Below are 18,249 nucleotides of genomic sequence, written 5' to 3'. Positions count from 1 at the left end.
TAGAGTCAGGGGAAGAGTGCACCCATGGGATTTTAATATTTCTGTTTAAATGAAAATATGAATTAAAAAGGAAATTTTGAATATGTAAAAAAAAAGTATCCTCTTTTCCTGTAATTTGCCTTGGTTTAATCAGATTCTTCCTTCTATAATGAACCTTCAGAAGTTTCTAAGATGCCGTAAAAAAAAAAATTAGCTGTTACAAATTTTCCAAGATTTAGAGGTAAATAGTAAAATAATGAGAAAAATTAAGTCAGTACAAATAGCAAAGAGGTTTAATGAGCTTTGACTACTGACCAAAAGGTTGGAAATACACATGTATCCAGAGGGACCTCAGAAAAAAGGCCTGATTGATTATATGGGTATGAAAAACCCAGCTGTTGAGAACTCTGAAGCAGTTCTCTGCCACATTTTGGATCACCATTTGTTAGAATCAGCTCAACAGCATCTGCTTGAGTAGTTAGTTAGCACTACGTTAATAGTTATCTCGTCACATGTCTTAGGGAGCTCTGGTGGCTTTGTGGTGATGAATTGTGCTGCCACTGCAAAGGTAAGTGGTACGAATCCACCAGCTGCTCAGGAGAAAGATGGGCATTCGCCTCCTGTGTAATTTATTGCCTTTGTGAAAACCTGCTGAAGGGTCAGCTGTGGGTCAGTTCTCACTTGATAGTACACCACCACCACAAGGGAGTTTTGATGCCTAATGATAAGGAATTGTACTGCCAACCCAAATGTAGGAGATTTGAGTCCACCACTACTCCTCAGGAAAACGATGTGTGACACCCCCCCCCGTGTGATTTACTGTCTCTGAAAGCCCACTGAAGGGCCAATTATGGGTCAATTGAGACTCAACAGTACATAATAGGGGCTTCTGATGGCCTAGCAGGTAAGGAGTTGTGCACAGTTCCAATCCGCCTCCTTAATGAGAGAAAGATGTGCAGTCTCCTGTGTGAGTCACTGAAACTCCTTGAAGGTTAGCCGTGAGTCAGTTCTGACTCCGTGGCAGTGAGTTTGAGGGCCACTATGAATCTTAGTCAACATAGTGGTATCAGAGACAGTTTATTATTTGAAAGATTAAATGAGAATGTATAGAAAATGGCTGACATATTTCATTCCACAGCATTGAAATTGTTACTGTTTTGGTTGCTTAGCTGACATTCTGAGTTCAGTTTTCAGGAATACGGGTCTACTGGAGCAGCCCATGCTGACAGTGAATATGAGCGAAGAATGATGTCTGTCTACAATCATGTCTTGGAAGAGGTAGAATCACTCAATCGAAAATACACCCCTGTCTCTTATATGGCAAGTCACAATTTGTTTTATTGCGTTTCTGTATATAAATGGTGTATTTTATCTGTCTCTGGCAGTTACTGTGTGACACTTATAAACTATTTGTGCCAATTTACTTATTTCTAAGACAGAATTAATATAATGCCTACCTGAGGCACTTGTGCCTACAAGTAAGGATTAAATTCAATGATCTTTGTAAAATATGTATCTCTGTTTGCTACCTGTTGTTAAGTTCAGAACAACCGATCTGAACTCTGCCCTATCCTGTGTCATCCTCATCATCTCTGATATATTTGAGCCCATAGCTGCAGGAACTGTGTCAGCCCATCTTGTTGATGATCTTCCTCCCTTTTACTGATGAGGCTTAGCCTTTCCTAGCAACATGCCCAACATATGTGAGGTGAAGCGTCACCGTTCTTGCTTCTAAGGAGCTCTGTGACTGCACCATCTCCAAGGCATATCTCTATCCAAGGGCATAGCCTGTACTCTTCCTCAACACCACAGCTCAAAGGCATCAGTTCTTCTGTCATCTTTATTCATTGTCCAGCTTTCAGCTGCATAGCAAATGATTGAAAAGACCGTGGCCTGAATCAGGTACCCCTTAGTCATGGTGGGAGCAGTCAAGAAATGAAAAAAAAACATTGGGAAAATTGACTGTCAAGACCTCTCCAAAGTGCTAAAGCGCAAGGATGTCATTTTAAAGACTAAGGTACACCCAAACCAGCCATGGTCTTGTCAGTTACTACTTGTACATCTAAATTTTGGACAGTAGAAACAGAATGGGTAGACAATACTATCAGGAGCGAGATAAGGGAGGATCAACCTGGGAAGACTTGAGATAAAGACAATAGGGTTATTGCAGTTAGCAAATAGGAACAAGATAACTAAAAGGGAAGGGGTTAAGGAGGAAAGGAGAGTGGAAGAAGGAAGAGGAAATCAACGGCAGAGATCACTTGGGGGATGGGAAGGTGAAGAAGTAGGTGAGGTGCAGTGGCCTCTTGAGGCTGGGAGGTAAGAGTAACAAGATCAGTAATTATATAAAACACAGTGTACATTAATAAAGCTGTGTGGATAATTGTATAAACTTGATAAATGAATAATTGTATAAAAGTGGCTTAAATAATACTTTTTTTAAGTTGAGAAGTGCTGAATATCCCATAGACTTATAGAAGAACAAAGAAATCTATCTTGGGGGAAGTGCACCCTCCTTAGAGGCAAGGATATTGAAACTTTGTCTCACATACTTTGAGCATGTTGCCAAGAGAATCCACTCCTTATAAAAAGACATCTTGCTGGGAAAGGTGAAGGCTCAGATAAAGGGAGGAAGACTCCCAACAAGGTGTTTTGCCTCAGTGACAATGGGCTGGAGCTTACCTGAGATGGGAAGGAAGGTGCAGAGCAGAGCAAGTTTCAGATCTGTTGGTCATAGGATCTTTGTTAGCTATAATCAACTCAGCCGCACCTACCAACCACAGTAATAGAAGAAAAATGATAAAGACAGGGTCCTAGAAAATGCCATCATCTAATAGAAAAGAAAACTTTCTCTGAAAAATAAACCCAATACAGTGGAGCTCTCCACGAGATAGCGCTGTGTCACAGAGAGGAAGAGCATATTGCCTGTGTTGTTGGACGGGAGACCCAATTACTGGCTCAGTTCAGTGAAGTCATGTCTTGATAAGAGTTTTCCAGGCAGTTATGTGGAATTTCAGGCAGAGCACAATATTATCAAATGCAGAATGTATCTGGGAACCATTCAGTAATGTAGGAGCAAAATGGGCAGTCTCCTCCTGTGTGATTCTACCACCTCTGAAAACTTGTTGGAGGGTCAGTTCCAACTAAACAGTAAACAACAAAAATGTAATTTAAAGTCGAGTCTAGGGACCAAAGACATGAGACTGGAGAGATAGGTGAAGGCCACAGTATCAACTTCTCTGGACTTTATCCTCTAGTCACTGCGGGACTTGTTGGGCTTATTAAATTGGGAAATGAAGTGGTTCACTAATACATACTTGTACATGAGTAAGTCGTTATGGAAGAGCCCTGGTGAGTTGGACTGCTAACCAAAAGGCTGCTCATTTCTGTCCGCACGGGAGAAAGATGAGCAGTTAACACCTACAGCTTCCGACACCTGATGGAGGATTGCTGTGAGTTGGAAACAAATCCATGTTACTGAGTTTGAGCTTGAGCGTTTGTTTATTACTGTGTTATTTACCATAACAAAGAGGTAGATAGAAACGACCCAAGTTCCCATCCACAAATGAATGGCTGGATAGAAAAATTGTGGCATATTCATACAATGGAATACTAGCAGCACTGAAAAACAATGAACTTATAAAACATTCCACAACATGGGGAACCCTGAAACAACTCAGTCACAGAAAGACAAATACAGCATAGCACCACTGTTAAAAAGCGGGTCTGACATGGCAGGTTAGGAGGAGAGTAGGATTAAGAGTGGATAATGGACATTGCATTGGAACAGATGAAAGAGAGAACTGTCTAAATATATGATTAAACATTATACATAGGATAATTTCTGGGTTTTTTTAAAGTGAACTAAAGGAGGGGGACAGGAGGGTGAGAGGATAAAATGTGCAAGAATGAATGAATGAAAATCTTAACTTCTCCATAAAATGTTTGTTAAGGCTCACTGAGTCAGAACCAACTCGATGGCAGGAGCTGAGGCAATGTTGTGACAAAACTAGAGGCTATTAAATTGACTGAAACGCCTCTGACCCTGCAGGACAGAGTAGAACTGGCTCAGTGAGTTTTCAGAGCTCTAATACTGGGAGGAGACGGACCATCTTCCTGCTGCTGAGCTGCTGACAGATTCAAACTGTCGGAAATGCATACCCTGTTAGTTAGCAGCACTAGACTCCCTATCTCATAGGAAAATGACTATTTCAGAGTCTAAAATGTGATAATCTGCTTATAGCTCTGCAGAAGTACAAAGTATTGAGGAATCTGGATCTTTTTCTCCTTTGTTCCTTTTTTATTAAATATCTTTCAAGGAAAGTAAAATTATGTGATTGTATTCCTTGAAGTGACTCATTTAGCAAATGTATACAGTTCTTCAATGTTGAGTCTCTTTTCCTGAATAACATATTTGTATAATGATCTAAAAAAATAATTGTAGTTTTTAAATTTCTTCCTGAAAATGCCGTTTGTTTTGGAAATTTTATTTGGATTTCTTTTTTTCCCCCCTAGCATACAGCATGCCTCTGTAATGCCATCATTGCTTTGTTGAAAGTTCCTCTTTCATTTCAAAGATATTTTTTCCAGAAATTGCAATCTACCAGCATTAAGGTAAGGAAGAAAGAATTGTAAGGTTAAATAAAACCTTAGTTACCTTTTAAAGGTTAGATCAGGCATATCTCTATTTCAATATAGTATGTTTGGTTTTGATAAAATATAACTCTAGTTATAAACCTTTTTCTCCTCTTTAATGGTTTAGTGACAGGGATAGGATAGGGAAGTTAACTTTTTAACTATGAATATCAAACAGAGTAAGGTAGTATTTGAGTAACTAGAACTGTGTCCCTTGCCCTTAAATCCAGGAATAAGTTAAGTGGCTTTTCATCACTATAGTTCATAAGATTCTTGAGCTGTGATCATTGCTTATAAACCTCTTCAGAACCATCATAGATTTAGTCCAATTGAAAATTAATTACCTCTGAAGACCTTGTCTTTAACAAGTTTGGGAACAGGTGTGAGAAGGTGGCCATGAGGTAGAGTTAATATTTGAAAATCTTTAAGCCACTCAAAATTCTAACACTATTTTGGTTCTAAGAATAGGACTATTGGAAAATGGGGGAAATGGTCATTTCTAAGCAAGTTCCTAGATTATGTCTTGTAGTAAATGTCTTTGATGCATTTTGCATCCATTCAAATGCTTTTAGTTAAAAATATTAGAGTGCTACATGTCAAAACTGATTAGTGAGGAAAATTGATAAACTCATGAAGGTCTTTGGATTGGTTGATTATTTTGGTAGGTGAACATTATTTTTAAAAGCTTAAGTTTCTTCTGTCTTTCATTTAGCAAAACTTGCAGTTTCTGTAGTTACAGTGTGGGATATTTGGTAATGAGGTAAAAAACGCATTTGATTTATTTGTAGAAATTGAGTTTTGTAATATGTTGACTTCATTCAGTGTAAGTAGTTGAATTTTCAGTTCCTTTCCACTCACGTTTAGTTTGAAATTGCCTAATACAAAAGAGACAGTAACTGAACATGAAAATTTACATAAAACACTACCTACTAGAAGCACTTCAGTGTGAAAGAAATGCTACACTATAGATACTGGGAGAACAGTGTGTCTTCCCTGTTCTCTGATCCACATTTACCCTCCAACAGCACTGAGATTTTGGTGGGAAGCACATTAGTGTTTAAAAGGAGATGCTGGGATAAGGCTGCCTTGACTTTCTCCGTACATCTGTCTGGTGAACCTCAGCATTTATATTGTGTGTTGCAGTGTGTTTCAACCTGTAACCAGTGAGATGCATATGTCTGTTGAGAGGAAGCTTGCTCTTGGTTGTTGAACCTTTTTTGATGTGATATTCCAGCTTGCTCTGTCACCGTCACCTCGGAACCCTGCAGAGCCCATCGCCGTCCAGAATAATCAGCAGTTGGCACTAAAGGTAGAGGGAGTTGTTCAGCATGGATCCAAACCAGGACTCTTTCGCAAAATTCAGTCTGTCTGTCTGAATGTTTCTTCCACCCTACAGAGTAAATCTGGACAAGATTATAAGGTAAGGTAAAAAAAGAGGCAGAATTTGATACAGAGTTTACCAACTCATTGATGGGAGGTTTCCATTCATTTTTTGTAATGGAGCAGTTTTATCTCCTGTGGGATCTGATGAACCATACATTCAGATGTGGAGGAATTGTTGCAGTTGATGTTATTGTTAGGGGCCACCGTGTTGACTACGACTCACAGCAACCCCCAAACAGATCGGAACCTTTCCCTATCCTAAAGCATCACCACGGTCGTTGACATGCTCAGATCCATTGTTACAGTCACTGTGTCAGTCTGTCTTATTAAGGGTCTTCCTCTGATCGTCTACCTTTCCCAATAGCGTGTCTTTTTCCACAGACTGGCTACTCCTAACAACATGCCCAAAGTCTGTAAGAAAGTTTCACCGTCCTTGCCAACAAGGAGCCCCGTGATCGCACTGCCTCCATGTCAAAAGACTTGCATGTTCTTTTTGGAAGCCCCTTGGAGATATATATATATATATACACACTCTTCCCCAACACTACAATTCAGAAGTCATCACTTATTTTTCAGTCATCGTTAGTCATTATCCAACTTTCAGATGCATGTTGTTATGTGCCATCGAATCACCTGTGACGCTATGTACAACGCACTGAAACCCTGCTCTATCCTGTGCCAATCTCACTCTCCCACACACTCACCCCCCAGTTACTGAATCAATCCTCATAAAGGGTCTTACTCTCATACGCTGTCCCTCCACCCTCCCAAGCATGATGCCCCTCTCCAAGGACTGGTTCCTCCTTGCAGCATCTCCAAAGTATGTTAGATGAAGCTTCAGAATCCTTGCTTCCAAGGAACAGCCTAGTTTTAACACATTGCCGCAAATGACAGCAAGTGTGTTTCTAAGCACGATCATCAATTTAAAAGTGTCTGGCAGTGTTTAACCCTCTCTAGGATAAACCTGTTCGTTTTCTTAGGAGTCCATGGCATATTCAGTACTCTTCTCCAACACCACAGCTCAAAGGCATCACATCTTTTTCCTTCCTAGTCATTGTCCAGTTCTTTTATGCATAGCAAGTAATGGCAAAGACCATGGCCTGTATCAAATGCACCTTAGTCTCCAGAGTGACACCATTGCTCTTTAGTACTTTGGAGAGGTCCCTAACAGCAGACTTTCCCATTGCAATCTGTCTTTTAATTTCCTGGCTGCTGGTGCCAAGAGTGTTGACTGTGAAGCCAAGTAAATGAAAGCTGTTAACAATCTCAATCTCTGCCGTCCACCGTAATGCTGCCAATAGGCCCAGTGGTGAGAATCTTTGTCTTCTTTCTTGATATTGAGCCTCAATCCATATTGAAGGTCTTTGACCTTCTGCAGCAAATGCCTCAGGTCCTCCTCAGTTTCAGGTGCATTGTCAACAATAAAAAGTACCATGACTTAGATCAGACACCTCTTGGTCTTTAAGCTGAAATTCTTGCTTTTTATCACTTTAAAGAGGTACTTGACAGCAGATTTTCCCAATACAGCATGCCTTTTGATTTCTTTTTCTTGTTGAATTGTTATTTAAATGAACATTTACAAAGAAACTAGTTTTTCATTCACTCATTCATATAAATTCCCCCCTTTCTTCCTGTTCAGTCCATAATATATGCCCTTTTCCATGTTGTTAATTGAAATACACATAATATCTGATTGTCCAATCAGATTGACCTTCCCAACACCTATTCTTAGTGTTCATTATTTGTCCTGTCTTGATACCTTGACTGCTGGTACTATGGGTATTGATTGTAGATCCAGTTAACATCATTGACAGCTTCATTGTTTTCTCCATATGTCATGATGTTTAGGGAGCGCTAGTGGCCTAGTGGTAAGAAGCTGTGCTGCAATATAAAGGGTTTGCAGTTTGAATCCACCAGTTGCTTCACAAGAGATGGATGAGCGGTTTCCTCTCGTACAGTTTCTTGCCTCTGATAACCCGCTGAGGGTTAGCTGTGTGTCAGTTCCAGTTTGATAGTACATAGTAACATCATGATTTTGCTCATTGGTCCAGTAGGGAGCAATTTCGTTTTCTGGATGTGGGCTTCAGTTTGCTCATAAATAATACTTCTTTTTTCTGTACTTTAATTCAGAAATGTTGTTGTTAGGTGATGCCAAGTCAAGTACTACCTGTAGTGACCCTATGAACAATAGATCTGAACCCTATCCTATCCTGTGCCATCTTCATAATCTCTGCCATCCTTAAGCCCATTGCTGCAGTCACTGTGCCGGTCTACCAGGTTGAGAGTCTTTTCTTTCACTAACCCTCCACAATTCTAAACATGATGCCCCTCTCCAAGGAATAGTCTCTCTAAGCAACATGTCCAACATTTGTGAGTCGAAGCTTTATCATCTTAGCCTCCAAGGAGCACTCCGGCTGCACCTTCTCTAAGACATATTTGTTTTTTCTTTTGGCAATCTATGGGATATTCAGTACTCTTCTCCAGAACCACAGCTCAAAGGCATCAGCTTTTCTGTCATATTTATTGTCTAATTTTCAGTTGCCTAGCAAGTTACTGAAATGACCATGGTCTGAATCAGGCACACCTTATTCCTCAAACTGACATCATTGCTCCTTGATAATTTGAAGAAGTCCCTGACTGCAGACTTTTCCCAGTGCTATACATCTTCTGACCTCTTGACTGCTGGTACCAAGGTTATTGATTGTAGATCCAAGTGAGATGAAGTCGTTGACAGTTTCAATCTTTTCTCCACCTACCATGGTGTTGCCTATTGCTCCAGTGGTTGAGAATTTTTGGTTTTTTATATTGAGATGCAATCCATTTTGAAAGGTGTATTCTTTGATCTTCTGCTTCAAGAGCTTCCAGTCCCACTCACTTTCAGCAAGCATGGTTGTGTCATCTGCATAACATCTGTAGGTTATTGAAGGTATTTATCAGGTTTGTATCCTATCTCCATATGTATGCTGAGCAAATTATTCAAGAATCTAGACTGGATGGAGAGTAGAGACACATTGCATTGGGAAAATCTGCAGTTAAGGACCTCTCCAAATTATTGAAGAGTAATGATGTCAGTTTGAGAACTAAGATATGTCTGATTTAGGCCATACTCTTTCCAGTCACTTGCTATACATCTGAAAGCTGGACAGTGAATAAGGAAGACAGAAGAATTGAGGCCTTTGAGCTGTGGTATTGGAGAAGAGCACTGAACATCCCATGAATGGCCAAGAGAACAAGCAGATACGTCTTAGAGAGGATGCAGCTAGAGGGCTGTTTGGAGGCAAGAATGTTGAGACTTCATCTCACATACTTTGGACATGTTGCTAGGAGGGAATGTTCCTTGGAGAGGGGCATGATTCTGGGAGGGGTGGAGGGTCAGCGAAGGAAAGGAAGACCCTCAAGCAGATGGATTGACAAGGTGACTGCCACATTGGCCTCTTGTGTATCAGGAAGTTTGAGGATGAGCAGGGTTCAGATCTTTTGTTCACAGGTTGCTATGAGTCATACTTGACAGCACCTCACAACAACAGCAGACTCTAAAGAAAAGTATGGCATTGGCATCAGAGGAAATTCAGAATTAGGTGATAGTAAATCAGAGCATTCAGACCATTAGAGAGCAAAATGCGAGTTTTAGTAGTACCTAGAGCTATTAATCAGCCTGACTTAGGTGCCTGGCAGCAATGACTTCATAATCTTGTGCTTCTGAATTCTTTTCATTTGAATGTTTCCACCCAGCGTCCGCCAGCACACATGAGAACCTGCCCCTGTAAAACATGTGGCAAGAAGTGCCCTGGTGCTGAAGGACTAAGGGGAAGAGACAAACTTAGCTTGCCAAGCCCTGTTCTTGCCCCTAAACTTAGCAGTCAGTAGAACTTCCCTCCTCCACTGGAGGCCAATAGGAAGGACAAATCAAGAGTGGGGAATAAGTGTCTCCCCAGCCAATGTCCTGAAAAAGCACAGATGCATTTTTTGTAATTTAAGTAAATTTCAGCATTTTCAAAAAGAAAGTATGTTGCATTGACATACAATAGCCAGATAAAGTAAGACCTTCCCTAAAGGACATAGCACTAAGAATTTGCTACTTTAAGAAGTCTTTAGGTATGTATATATTAACCGACATTTATCTTATTTTAATTGTCAAAGCTGAGATTCTGAACCTATGCCTTTGAAATACTAGTGTTCCAAAAACAGATTGGTTTTGTGGGGGTTTTTTTTGGTTGTGGTGGTTGTTGTTATGTGCTGTCGAGTCGCTTGCGACTTATAGCGACCCTATGTAAAAGAGCTCTAAATGCTGTTCTATCCTTTGCCAACCTAGCCATCTCAAACACACTTATTCCCACCGCTCCAGTCACAGAATCGCTCCATCTCACCAAAGGTCTTCCTCTCCTTCGCCACCCCTCCACTCTGCCAAACACGATGTCCCTCTCCAAGGACCAGTCCCTCCTTGCAACATGCCCAAAGTATGTCAGATGAAGCTTCAGAATCCTTGACTCCAGGGAACACTCTAGCTTCACCCTCTCCAGGACAAACCTGTTTGTTCTCCTAGCAGTCCATGGTATAGTCAATACTCTTCTCCAGCACCACAGCTCAAAGGCATCAATCCTCTTTCTGTCAACCCTATTCACTGTCCAACTGTCTGATGCATAGCACATAATTGCCAAGACTATAGCCCGGATCAGGCGTACCTTAGTCTCCAGCCTGACATCATTGCTCTTCAGTACTCTTGAGAGGTCCCTCACAGCCGACTTTACCAATGCAATTTGTCTCCTGATTTCCTGGCTGCTGTTACCAAGAGTGTTGACTGTGGAGCCAAGTAAATTAAAACTGTTAACTCTCTCAGTCTCTTCACCATACATGCTGATGCTGCCAATTGGCCCAGTGGTGAGAATCTTTGTTTTCTTGATGTTTAGCTTCAGTCCCTATAGGAGGCTTTAGTCCTTGAAGCAAGCGCCTCAGGTCCTCCTCAGTTTCAGCAAGCAGGGTTGTGTCATCTGCATAACGCAGGTTGTTGATGATTCTTCCACCAATCCTGATGCTACATTCCTCTTCGTATAGCCCAGCGTCTCGGATGATCTGTTCTGCACACAGATTGAAAAGGTATGGAGACAGAATACTACCCTGACGAACCCCCTTCTTGATTTTGAACCATGTAGTGTCTCCTTGCTCTGTTCTGACAACTGCCTCTTGGTCCAAGTATACGTTTCGAATTAGCACGATCAAATGTACTGGGATTCCCATTCTTCTCAGAGTCAGCCACAGCTTGTTGTGATTACGTAGAAATTTATTTCTGTCTCCGTCTTTGTCTTGTGAGTGGTATATGGGACTAAATGCGCAGTTATAGGAATTATTTAACTCAGGTTCTGGCTGCCAGGACTGAGGCCACATGGGAAGAAAACAGGTATCAGAAAAGATAAGAGAAGAGGAGCATCTGTGTAAAAAGAGCAAGAGCCATGTAGAGACGGCCATATCTGACCTTCACCAGCTTCACAAAGGGCAACTGGCCCTGTCAATAGCATGAACAACACAAAACCAACTCCCATGAGGTCAGACTTGTTTCCCACGCTCCCATACCTCTTTTATTTATCTCAACACCGATCTTACTGCTTTCCTGGGTCCAAAATCTGATGCGGTAGCTTACAGACCACATAGAACCATGTTGGGGAAGTCAAAAGATTATAACACAAGTTAGTAGCAGAGTATAGTCAGGACAGCTTCCAAATGTGCTTGCATTTTGTTAGCGCTCTGCTCACTGTGCAGGGCCAGCAGCAGCTCCACCTCCACACAGACGCTGGATGAAGCAATGCTTGATTCACATAGAAGAGAAAGAGAACCAACATGAACTTCAGCTGTGAGCACTGGTGCCCCAGCACCAGCAGACCACTGCCCATAGCCGATGGTAGCCCTTTGGTCCCCATCTCATGCCACAGTTGAAACTCTGTTCCCTGTAGGCTGATTAGCTCTAGAATTGGGATTGGCTGGTTCCTGTGTGGCATGCATGAGCAGAGCAGTGAGAAAATTTGCTATGGTTCTCAGCCTCTCTTATCAGGGAACGTTCCAGCTCTGAAGTTTCTGGCTAGGCAGCTCAGATAGGAATCAGAAAGCATCACAGTAGACTACTTCCTAATTTTCCTAACAGTCTACCCCCTACCCTTCCAGAAATAAAGATGGGGGTCGAAACAACTAAGTCACATATGTACATCATCCGTTTTGGATGATAAGCTACATATCCATGGCCCATTGCACAGCTCTGATGGATGTCACTTCTGTGCATTATTTGGAATTGTGCACCAAGTTGATTAGGCAGCTCCCCCCCCCCACCCCAGCCCTGCCAGATAGAGCTTTTTTAATTACCTGTGGTCAGGCCTGAAGAATCATATATGGGTTTTTGGCCAGGAGCTGTAGTCCTCCATTTCACAGTATGGTTTTTCAGATCTCAAGTGAGAAACACTATTGAACATGAATGGATCTGGCTTTAGAAAGCCAACAGACTTGCTTTTTATTAATCTGTTTTCATCTACGCTGAGGCATCAGCTTAGACATGGTGACAACTCTGGCCAGTAGGTTAAGGCCCACTTGAATGGATTCTAGCTCAGAGACAGTGTCATGGTGAAATATAGACATAAGAAGGTGAGCCTCTCCTTCCAGTATGGAAACAAAGAGTTTAAATGTTGTTGAAGTATTTACAGTGACGTTGTTAGGTGCTGTCCAATCGAATACAGCTCATAGCAGCCCTGTGAACAACAGACCCGAAACCTGCGCTGTCCTGTGCCATCCTCATCATCTCTGATACACTTAAACCCATTGCTGCGGCCACTGTGTCAGTACATGTCTTAGTTGGAGCACCGTAAACAGACCTTACATTAATTAAGCCTTCTAGTTCTCAGGACTTATAATGCGATTTCCTCATCAGGGACCTCTTATCCTAGGGTCAGTCGAAATAGGTTCAGTCCATGATTTCATTCAGCCTCCAACAATTTTGTTAGAGTAAATGTATCAGTTACACAGCACGAATAGTCTCTGCAGGTGCCTTTGTGGAAGGTGCAGGAGCTGTGACCATCCTGTGTTGCCCAGCACACTCAATCCAGCACACACAGCAGGCCTCCTTTAGGAAGGCAAGAAAAATTGTCATAGCACTTGTGAAAAACAAAGATTATCCGTGTCCATGCTGCTACCACTCCCCATGCCTATCTCCTTATTAGCACTGTTTGCCATTCAGTTATCTAAACTTTACAACATTGTTTCCTGATCATGTCTTGTTCTCATCCAAATGCAAAGGGGAAGAAAATATTTTCTAGAAAAACAGCCTGATCAAACACAAGGCACACATCCTAAAGGGGTTTGTTAAGAAATGTTTTCTTGAAACACCCAGCTGCTCACCTGAGCATTGTAATTGAAGCAAGTGTTATCTCCTCGCATCAGCCATTGTTGTTGAGTACTATCAAGTATGACTCACAGCTCTCCTGTGAACAACATATTTGAACTGTGTCCTTTTTTGTACCATCTTCACAATTTCTGACACACTTTACCCATTGTTTCAGTCACTGTGCCAGTCCATCTGGTTGAGTATCTTCCTTTCTTTCATCAGCTCCTCCACTTTTCCAAGCATGATGTCCCTCTCCAGGAAATATCCCTGCTAGCAACATACCCTAAGTATGTGAGCTTTGTCATCTTTGCCTTCAAGGAGCACTCTGACTACACCTTCTCCAAGACATACCTGTTTGTTCTTTTGGCCTTCTATGGGATATTCTCTTTTCAGCACTACAGCTCAATGGTATCAATTCTTCTGTCATCCTTATTTGTTGTCTAGTTCTCATATACATGGCAAGTGATTGAAAAGGCCATGGCCAATGCCAGAGGTGTGTGGTTCGAATCAACCAGATGCTCTGCTGTAAAGGGAGGGACAATCTCCTCCTCTACCAGTCAGATATGATTTGATGGTACATACCCAAAAATAATAAAAGAAAACTTAAAAATATTAAAAAAATTTAAAAAAAGAAAAGGCCATAGCCTGAATCAAGTGCACTCTTTTCTGTAGACTGACATCACTGCTCCTCAGTGATTTGGATATGTCCCTGACTGCCTACTTTCCCAGTGCAGTACATCTGATCTCCTGACTGCTGGTACTAAGAGTGTTGATTGTGTATCTAAGTAAGTTGAAGTCATTATTAACAACTTCAGTCTTTTCACTATCTGTCAAGATGTTGTTAGTCCATTGGTGAGAATATTTTCTTGATGTTGGGATGTAATCTATATTGAAGGCTATTGTCTGATCGTCTTCAGGAGGCACTTTAAATCCTCATTTTCAGCGAATAATGTGTTTCATCTCCATAATGCAAGTTGTTGAGTCTTCCTCCAATCCTGATGTCTCGTTCTTCATCATAGAGTCCAGCTTCTCAAATGATTTGCTCAGCATGCAGATTGAATAGGTATGGAGAGAGCATTCAACCCTGAAGCACACCTTTCTTAATTTTAAACCGTGGGGTTTAGATACAGGTTTCTTTTTTTTTTTTTTTTAATTTTTGTGTGAGTGTACCGTCAAATCAGATCTGACTGGTACAGGAGGAGACTGTCCCTCCTTTTCCCAGCAGAGCATCTGGTGGATTCGAACCGTGTGCCTCTGGGATTGTAGTTGCAGCTCCTTGCCACTAGGCCACCAGAGCTCCCCTAGATACAGGTTTCGCATGACCATAATTGTTTTGGAATTCTCTTTCTTTTTCAGTGTTATCCTTAATTTTTTATGATCTACATAGTTAAATGCCTTGCATAGTCAATAAAGCACAAAAATGGACATTCTTTTGGTATTCTCTGCTTTTAGCCAAGATCCATCTGACATCAGCAGTGATCCCTCTAATTTCATCTAAACCCAGTTTGAATTTCTGGCAGTTCTCTGTTTGAAGTTGTGATAAATGAAATGGAAAGCATGCACATTGAGATTTTAGGCATTAGTGCGATGAGATGGCCTGAACTTGGCCACTTTGAATCGTGGTATACTATGCCAGGAATGAAAAACAGAGGAAGAATGGTGTCACATTCGAGAAAAATAATTTAAGTTCTCTCCTGAAGTATAGTGTTGTGAGTGGTACGGTACTAGCCGTACACATACAATGAAGACATTAATATAACTGTTATTCAAATATACACACCAACAGCTAAAGCCAAAGAGGAGAAAATTGAGGATATTTATCAAATTTTGCAGTCTGAAATTAACCAAACATGTAGTCATCATGTAATGATAATTGGTGGCTGGAATGCAAAAGTTGGCAACAATGAAGAAGGAAGGTAGTCTCAAAGTACGAAATTGTTGACAGAAATGAGGCCAGAAGTCACATGATTGAATGTTAAACACTCTGATTTATTGATTGCAAATACCATTTTTGAAAAACACAAATGGCACATTTACACATGGAGCTCACCTTATGGGGAGCATAGAAGTCAGATTAACTACGTCTGTGGAAGGAGTCGTTGGAGAAGCTCATCAGCAGTCAGAACCATTCCAGGTACTCACTGTGGCCCAGACGGTCAGTTACGCTTGTGCAAGTTCAAATTGAGACTGGAGAAAATGAAAACAAGTCCACAAGAACAAAAACAGGATCTTGAATCTATCCTGCCTGGATTTAGAAATCTTCAGAATAGATTTGAAGCATTGAACACCAGTGATCAGTTGTGGGAACCACATTAATTAAATCAACCATGAGAAGAGCAAATGGTCATTACATAGAAAGTAAGAACAAAAATGGATGTCAAAAGAGACCCTGAAAATGGCACTATGGCATCGAGAAGCCAAAACAAAGGGAAGAGATGCTTAAGTAAAAGAGCTGAATAAAAGATTTTAAATGGCAGCTTGAGGAAACAAAGTACTATAATAGAATGGTGCAGAGAGCTGGAATTGGAGAATAAAAAAGGGAAAAATTCACTTGGCAAATCAAGCTAAAAGAACTGAAAAACCAGTTCAAGCCTTGAACTGTAATACTTAGAGGTGCTATGAACACAATCTTGAATGATCCAGAACACATTAATAGAAGGTAGAGGGAATACACAGAGTGAGTATACCAAGAAGAAATGGCTGACACAGATATTTCAGGAAGTAGCATAATATCACGAGTAAGTGGTAATAAAGGAAGAATTTCAATATGCCCTAAAGGCACTGGCAAAAAATAAGGCCCCTGGAATCTATAGGATACCAGTTTACATTTCACCTAACAGGTACAGCCCTGGACATGCTCTCCAGTCTGTATCAGGAAGAAGTTTAGAGGGCAGCTGCCTGGCTGGTTGACTGGAAAAGATCCATATTTATTCCCATTTGCAAAAAAAGGTGATCTAACAGAATGGAAATTATTGAATAATCTCACTACTATCATGTGCAAGCAAAATATTGGTGAAAATCAGCCATTTAAGCCTGTTCTTGTATGGTCTGTGAAAGTGCTTAAGTCACCTCTACAGCTTGGAGGTGATGAGAAGTGTGAGTCTAGTCTGTCAGGAAAGCTTCTTCATAGAACAAAAGGCATATTTACCTGCCAAGAGCACTTGTCCTGTGGGCTTGGGAGTCTGACCTGGTCTCTTTTCTTAGGCAAGGAAGCTTTCCCATGTCTTTGAGCATCTTCTGGTGACAGTCCATGTTGTGGCCCAGTCCATGTAGTGTCTAAATTCCCACAGACCATCCTTTTGTGGACCCAGGAAACAATAGGTTGAAATACACTTACTTGAGACACTTAACAGCCTCAGTATGTAGTTGACACATGCAGTCAGCTTGGTGTTTGTTTCCCCTCTAAACACAGTGGCCATGGATAACAAAATCTTCTCAGAAAAAGAATTAGTTTTTATGTAAATATCTCATTCACATAAGGAGCTTGTTTTATTCACTAGTCAAAAGGCTTGTCACAGTTTTCCACTCGCCCTGCTGAAATAGCTGTAACTGAGTCAATTCCCAACAGAGCTTGGGAGTAAAAGTTTACAGAGATGTATATGAACGTACATCAATAACAGTAGTACATTTACTCGGTAGGGGGTGCTGTAGAATAGAGGCTTTCAGAGGACTTAAAACATCTGTCATAGTTAAATTGTGACAAGGGTCTTAGCAGTGATAACCTCAGATCCCAAACTAGAAAGTACCAGTTGTTTTTTTGGTGGTTTTTTGGTGTGTTATTTTTTTATTAAATTTTTTTTTACTTTTATGCTGGGTTGCTTACAAAGTTTGTAGACATTGTTTTTCACACTGGATCTTTCCCATTTCCTTTACCCACCCCTCCCTACCTTCATTAGATTGTGTGACCCTATGATGACCCCCGTGGCCATCCTCACCCCTCTGCTCCTACCCTCCCCGCAGTGGATCCTCATACCCGTTTTACTAGTTATCTTCCTATTTCTACAATAATGGTCTTATCCAGTATTTGTCCTTATGGGACTGAGTTAGTGCACTCAGCATAATACTCTCCAGTCCCTCCCAAGTTAAGTAGTAATTTCCAGATCATTGCTCCTGCGTGCTGTGTAATCTTTCATTGTATGACTATACCACAGTTTCTCAATTCATTTGTTGTTTTTGAACATTTAGTCTGTTTCCATGTTCTCAAGATGGCAGATGACACCATTATGAACATTGCTTTACAAATCTCAGTTTGTGTCTCATTTTCCCAGGTTATATTCCAAGCAGTGGAATAGCTGGGTCATATGGAATTTCTATATTCAGCTTTTTGAGGAAGCACCAAACTGCCTTCCAGAGTGCTTGTACCATTTTACAATCCCACCAACAGTGTATAAGAGTTTCGATCTTTCCTCATCCTCTCCAACATTTATTACTTGCTGGCCTGTTAGACTTGCCACTGCTACTGGGGTGAGATGGTATCTCATTGCGTTTTAGATTTACATCTCTCTTACTGCTAGTAATTTTTGAGCATTTCTTCGTGTGTCTGTTGGCCACCCAGATATATCCTCCTCTGTGAAAGGTCTTTTCCATGTCTTTTGCTCATTTTGTGATCAGGTTATCAGTCTTTTTCTTGTGTAGGCCCTGTAGGATTCTGTGAACTTTTGTTATGAGATCCTTGTCTGAGATGGTATTGCCAAATGTTTTTCCCAGTCAATAGGTTTTCTTTTCCCTGTGTTGGAAAATGTTTTTGATGTGCACAGGGATTTAATAGGAGAAGCGTGGCATTAGGATTGGTGGACAATCTATCAACAATCTGCGTTATGCAGATGACACAACCCTGCTCGCTGAAACTGAGGAGGACCTCATGCACTTACTGCAGAGGGTCAAGGACTGCA

The 18,249-nt window shown here is 41.1% G+C and overlaps 1 protein-coding gene across 4 annotated transcripts in view; it reads left to right on the top strand.

Moving 5' to 3' along the window:
- Positions 1-18,249, top strand: part of INTS7 (integrator complex subunit 7) — a 126,733-nt gene that overhangs the window by 99,902 nt on the left and 8,582 nt on the right. For 2 of the 4 annotated variants that reach the window (XM_006887966.1, XM_006887963.1), the window contains 3 exons: positions 1,167-1,299; positions 4,495-4,593; positions 5,849-6,034. In XM_006887966.1, the coding sequence (XP_006888028.1) occupies positions 1,167-1,299; positions 4,495-4,593; positions 5,849-6,034 (418 nt within the window). Of the gene's footprint in view, positions 1-1,166; positions 1,304-4,494; positions 4,594-5,848; positions 6,035-18,249 lie in introns of all 4 variants that reach the window. The other 2 variants (XM_006887964.1, XM_006887965.1) reach the window with 2 other exon arrangements.

The sequence above is a fragment of the Elephantulus edwardii genome, unplaced genomic scaffold (assembly GCF_000299155.1).
Source record: "Elephantulus edwardii isolate Elephantulus edwardi_28Jun2011 unplaced genomic scaffold, EleEdw1.0 scaffold00063, whole genome shotgun sequence".
Taxonomy (NCBI): Eukaryota; Metazoa; Chordata; class Mammalia; order Macroscelidea; family Macroscelididae; genus Elephantulus; species Elephantulus edwardii.
This window is presented reverse-complemented; position numbering and strand designations above follow the sequence as displayed.